This window comes from Lathyrus oleraceus, chromosome 6 (genome assembly GCF_024323335.1).
Source record: "Lathyrus oleraceus cultivar Zhongwan6 chromosome 6, CAAS_Psat_ZW6_1.0, whole genome shotgun sequence".
Classification (NCBI taxonomy): Eukaryota; Viridiplantae; Streptophyta; class Magnoliopsida; order Fabales; family Fabaceae; genus Lathyrus; species Lathyrus oleraceus.
In genome coordinates, this window is record NC_066584.1 from 461,746,562 (window position 1) to 461,752,561 (window position 6,000).

General features: G+C 26.8%; 1 protein-coding gene across 1 annotated transcript; it reads right to left on the reverse strand.

Annotated features, from left to right (window-relative positions):
* Positions 1–1,266: 1,266 nt before the first annotated feature.
* Positions 1,267–4,446, reverse strand: LOC127092001 (amino acid permease 6). The gene is made up of 6 exons (XM_051030767.1): positions 4,363–4,446; positions 3,905–4,138; positions 2,713–2,806; positions 2,396–2,610; positions 2,156–2,301; positions 1,267–2,052 (listed from the first exon to the last, which is right to left on the reverse strand). The coding sequence occupies exons 1-6, from the start codon at positions 4,430–4,432 to the stop codon at positions 1,411–1,413; spliced, it is 1,401 nt and encodes a 466-aa protein (XP_050886724.1). The 5' UTR covers positions 4,433–4,446; the 3' UTR covers positions 1,267–1,410.
* Between the last annotated feature and the right edge of the window lie 1,554 nt (positions 4,447–6,000).

Sequence of the window (6,000 nt, forward strand, 5' to 3'; positions counted from 1 at the left end):
TTAATGATGTGTTGTTAGTGTTTTGTTTTGTCGTGTGTTAAACTGATATAAATTTACTTCTTTGACTGTTCAACTTAGGAAACAATACAAGCTTATTGTCGTGAGAGATCCAACAATAAGTGGATTTTATGATAAAAGTGATTGAAAACAGTAGGATATAGATATTCACTATATTAGCTACTTTAGAGATAAAAAGCTACAATAATATAGGATATTCAGAATAAAACAAGACATGCCGTGAAGTTACAAGTGAGGCTTGAATATTTTTCCTCTTGCTTTAATGTGTATATGTTTATGATGTTGTAGAGATACACCAAGATATTTTGCTGACATCTCTTGTTACGAAATAACACATCATGCACACACATCTGAAAAAGTTATATTAATGGATCATTGTCCGACATGCTCTATATTATTGAGCTCACTTACTTTTTTAATTGTTCTTAACGTTGTTCGCTACCAAACCAAACTTATGACAACCATAAACTATTTTTAATTTTGCTCATTCTCATTTGCAAAAGATATTCTTTACAAAATCAACCTAAGTTATTTTCCAATCCCAATGGTTTTGACATCCTTACTATTGTATCACTTGCTAACTAAAACATAATATATACTCTCATGTGATATTACTCATTTTCAACCAACACCGGAACTCCACGATGAGTGTCAATTATACTTCTTAAAATTACAAATTTATGACAATCTCAAGTGATTAAGAGCTTTCAAAGTCTTCAAGGTTATTATGAGGTTAACATCACGTGAGATGAGAAGCTTTGTATATGTGTATTTCTCTGTTGTAGTTAGGTTCTTCCTTCAATGATGATGAAATATCTATATTTGTATCAATCCTGAATATTAGACTTCTTTAAAAATAACAACCATTCTAAGAGTGAATAATTTACCTCCTGATATTCATGAGAGTGTGGTCCACTCTCTCACAACTTCGATCGTCGTGTTACAGAAGGATGACACATCATTCATTTACATCATAGGCAATTTATCCTAAAGAAGGGGGAGACATCTAACAAAAAAAAGTGACACATTCAAGGTGGATGATATGATAAAGTTGGTACCGGAGATCTCATGTCGCCTCTTAAATCCCCTTTAGAAATATACTAATACATAATACACATTCATTATCTAAATTACATATGGTGATACAATTATCTGATTAAAACATCAAACTTTGCATAAACAAACAAACTTATTAATCACCTGAATAACTCAAACAGATGTTGATACATATCAAGTGAACTTGAAAAAAAAGGCGAATAAATGTGCATTCCTTTTCGTTATCATGACAAGTTTTACATACCATTTAAAAAAAACAAATGGCAACGAGCGTATAGTACTAAATGATTAGGAAATACACGTTTATTAAAAGAAATGGTAGAAGAGAATTAGCTATTAGAAGGGCTTATAGATCATAAGTTCTGCAATGATTCCTTGAACTGATGCAACTGTGGCAACAAGAGTGACTATAAGGCAAAACACACTTAGAAGTTTTATCCCTATCCATATAGAAGAATACTTTGGCACTTTAGCTCTTGTTAGGTACATCTCTGTTGGAAAGTACACAGTCAAGGGAAAGAATGTTATAGCTCCTAGCAAACCCACAACGCTGTTGAAAAATGGAAATATTATAGCCATTAATGTTGTGATCATCACATATATTGTCCTCCATATCAACCTGAATATATTCATTCTCCATATACCAACCAATGGAATTCTTATATTATATTCTTTTATCATCAACTTGCTTTGTGGCCACTTCTTAATACCCCAATTTTCCACAAGGGAAAATACAGGTTGTGCAAAAACCTGATAGGCTCCGGCTAGATGAATAATGATGAAAAGATTACCGATATCAACGAGCCAAAACGGTTCGTAAAATCCAAATCCAGTTAAAAAATTTCCGGGTGCTTTATTCCCGAATGCTGCATACCCTACAAGACCACATAATGCATAAAAGAATGTGGTGACTAAAATTCCAACGAGTGATGCTTTCTTCATGGCTTTATTTTCAGGTGGACTTGATTTTAGTGTATCCTGTAAAAAAATCAGATTTCATCATTTTAATTTAACTTATGAAGAATCGCGAGTACGATAAAAGAAGGATATATAACAACATGTTTAACATAACATCACTTGCCTGTATCTCAAGAATAACCATACTGAAAGCATATGCAAAAGCTATGTTTCCAAGTGCTTGAAAGGTATTCCAAATCTTATTTGAACCTGTGACATCCACTCCAACAACTACTCCTGTAAGTCCTGTCTCCAAATGGTGTCCTCCTTCTGTATATTATAAAATATAATGATGTATTTGTCATATTAATTAGCATAACTACAAGTACTATTTCTAGTTAATTTTATATTACTCATGATGAACCTGCAATTTTCGCTATGGAAAGACCGATGCCGATAGATGCATAACCAAAAGACATGACAGCAGCAACAATAGAGAGCCATGAAAGTTCATGGAAGTCTGGGATTTGGCTTAGAAAAAGCTGAAAGCTCCCAAAGATGGCCGTATATGGATAATTGGCAGTATTACAATCAGCTTCATGGCCATACTTATGAAAGCAATTGGATTTTTTTATAGCCCTGGAAAGAAAGAAAAAAACAAGCAAGTATTATCATTATTTTTTCTATTCTCATAGCTTTATTTAAAAAAATCAATTATAGATTTAGGTGAGAAATTCTTACACTATACTAATGGATGCTGTGAGTGTGTAACCAATGGTACAACCCACAAGATTTGTGTATTGTGACAATCCACACAACTTGTGCTGATATCCTCCTGAAGATAAGGAGATTACAATGTAACAATCATTAACAATTTATCAGTTTTAAATTACGGTATGCAACCATAATTGCACCCGTAATATTAATATTGTAGATCCGACTGCCTCCGCAATCGCATAAGACTGTAATTGCAGTGTGATTTAAAAATTGCACATCTGATTTTATTATAAACCACATCATACAATTCCAATCATGATATTTCAAGGATTTTTATCAAAAATCAAAATATTAAAATCCTAAAATTCAATTTATGAAAAAACATAACATTAAATATTTTTCAACATTGTATTTCAAATCATTTTTATAAAAATTCACACTGCAACTGACGCAATTCACATCGCAAAAACTGCAATTGTCGTATCCACAACCGCACCGCAATCACATCCACAACCGTAAGCGCAATTTAAAATCACGTGTCACGCTATTATAAATCAATAAAAAGAATCAATATTTTTAATAAAGAAAATACATAAATTTTTAATAGAAGAAAATTAAAGTTCAACAAATATATATATATATATATATATATATATATATATATATATATATATATATATATATATATATATATATATATATATATATATATATATATATATATATATATATATATATATATATATATATATATATATATATATATATATATATATATATATATATATATATATATATATATATATATATATATATATATATATATATACTAACAGTGTAAAATATTATAATTCTATTAGATGATAATGTAAAATTAGTTTACGCTTTCCCTTTAATCTCAAATAATTATAACAAAATTAAATAATTAAATAGGAACACTTGCTTCTAATAAATTTAAACTAGATCTATATCTATCACTCATAGTAAAATACAAATGTTCATTAGTACACTTAAATTAAATCTCATTCATTAAATTAAAATTTACCTCATAACCATTTACAAGATTGGGTGTAATCATTTCGACTTTGGTTAAAAAAATATTAAACTTGATTCAATTCATTTCGACTTTGGTCAAAAAAATATTAAATTTTATTTCAATAGATCCAAATCTATGACTTTGAAAGTGAAACATTAAACATGTAATTTTTTTACTTACCTAAAATATTTTTTACAGCTTCTATGTAAGTCCGGTTTCTGATTCCATTGACAGGATCAGGATACCTATAACTATCACAAAGTAGACAAGAAGTGAAATAAGTGATGATGGAGAAGAGCATGACAACGGCAGATCCTGCAATCCATCCCAATTGCGCAACAGCCCACGCCAAAGATAACACTCCAGATCCAATCACAGCAGTAACTATGTGCGCACTTGCAGTCATCCATGTTCCTTAAACATAATCAATATTAACTACAAAACAATAAATAATTTGATCTATAACTATAAATAACTAACACAGACACAGACACAAGACTCAGATAAATATTTAGAATAATTAAGTTTTGAAAAGACGACATAATTAAATATATAATTAAATTTTGTCTATCGAATATTGGATTTATATTAAAGGTGATGGTGCTACAGATATCTTGATAACACGATAAAATACACACCTGTTCGTTTTATGGAAGCATCGCCATCATATTTACTATCTTCTGTGAATAAGCTACTTTCAACTGTCATGCTTTTCTTTTTGATTTTTTTTTTCTTTGAAAAGTGAGATGAAATTCTTAGCCACTAAGTCCTTTTTAAAAGAAAATTTAAGAATATTTTATTACATAAACAAAGAAAAAGTTTGACCAAAAGAGAATATTTTATGAAATATATTTTTTTATTTTTTTATTACCAAAAAAGATAATTGATTAACTCTTTAAGGATACGTTCTTATCTGGGATGTTTTTTGAAATATTTACTCCTATAGGATTGATTAACTAAGTTAGTTTTAAAACGGATTGATTCATTAGTTAAAGATAAGGTTATCTGATCTAAACATAATGTAATTTATATACCATAGTTTATCAAAAAAGAGAACTTAAAAATATACAATAAGAATTTATTTTGACCAAAAATTAAGGCAATGATTTGTTACTATTATATTTATTGTATTTATTGTGATTTAAATAACTAATAGTTTATTTCATAAAAATAATTACGAATTGGAAACAATAAGAGAAATAGGGAAGAAATACAATTAAAATAAAACAATCTCTTTAAAAATAGTCCTATGCATTGCATCAATGTTAAAAGTAGTTTTTTTAGTGCATCGAACCAAAGTAGTGTCAATATTATATTGTACAAAATTTAACACGATTAAATATGAATTAAATCAGATTTTATAAAATAGTTATTATTGATAAAATAAAGGTTTTAATTATTTTAAACCGGTTGAATGTGACAAATCTCTATATGGAGATTTCAAAAAATTTAGACGGTTCTAATTACAATTGTGCCAAAAAGCTATAATTTTTTGATTATTTTTATTTTTTTAAAAAATCAATTAATTGTTATACCGAAATTTAAAAATTAATCACTTTATGCATTAAACTAGATATGGATATGTAGATTATTTGGATAATATAGGTAGAATCCTTTTTATTACCAAAAATATTTCTATATAGTTATAATATTTTATTTTTATACACAAATTCTTTTAAATAGTATACCATGTCATTCAGGTTGTATTAATCCATAACTTTTTCCATTTTTATTTATACTTTTTTATTATCAAGTATATATATATATATATATATATATATATATATATATATATATATATATATATATATATATATATATATATATATATATATATATATATATATATATATATATATATATATATATATATATATATATATATATATATATATATATATATATATATATATATATATATATATATATATATATATATATATATATATATATATATCTTTTTACTAAATAACCATAATAACTTTTGACTGAACACACATAATTTTTCAAAATAAATAAAAATGTATTTCCTTCCAAAATCATGATAACAAATATATTAATTTTGTTAGCCAAAAACTAGATTTATCCTTTCTGAGAGTCTCTTTAAGAGTACTTAAATTTGTTATTCCAACTTTTTTTAACTTATACTAACATTTGAACGTAAAAGTAATTAACAAATGTTATAAATAAATCTCAATCAAGTCTTTATTTGTTTAAATTTATTCTTTCAACTTTTTTAATTTATACTATCATTCGATGTAAAAGTAATTAACAAA

Bases quoted from the DNA above. Each gene is read 5' to 3' on its own strand.
- LOC127092001 (XM_051030767.1), bottom strand. From the start codon at position 4,432: ATGACAGTTGAAAGTAGCTTATTCACAGAAGATAGTAAATATGATGGC. The intron at 4,139-4,362 runs GTGTGTATTTTA...ATTATGTTTAAG, and splicing joins TGCTTCCATAAAACGAACAG to GAACATGGATGACTGCAAGT. The intron at 2,611-2,712 runs GTAAGAATTTCT...CTTTCTTTCCAG, and splicing joins ACAGCATCCATTAGTATAGT to GGCTATAAAAAAATCCAATT.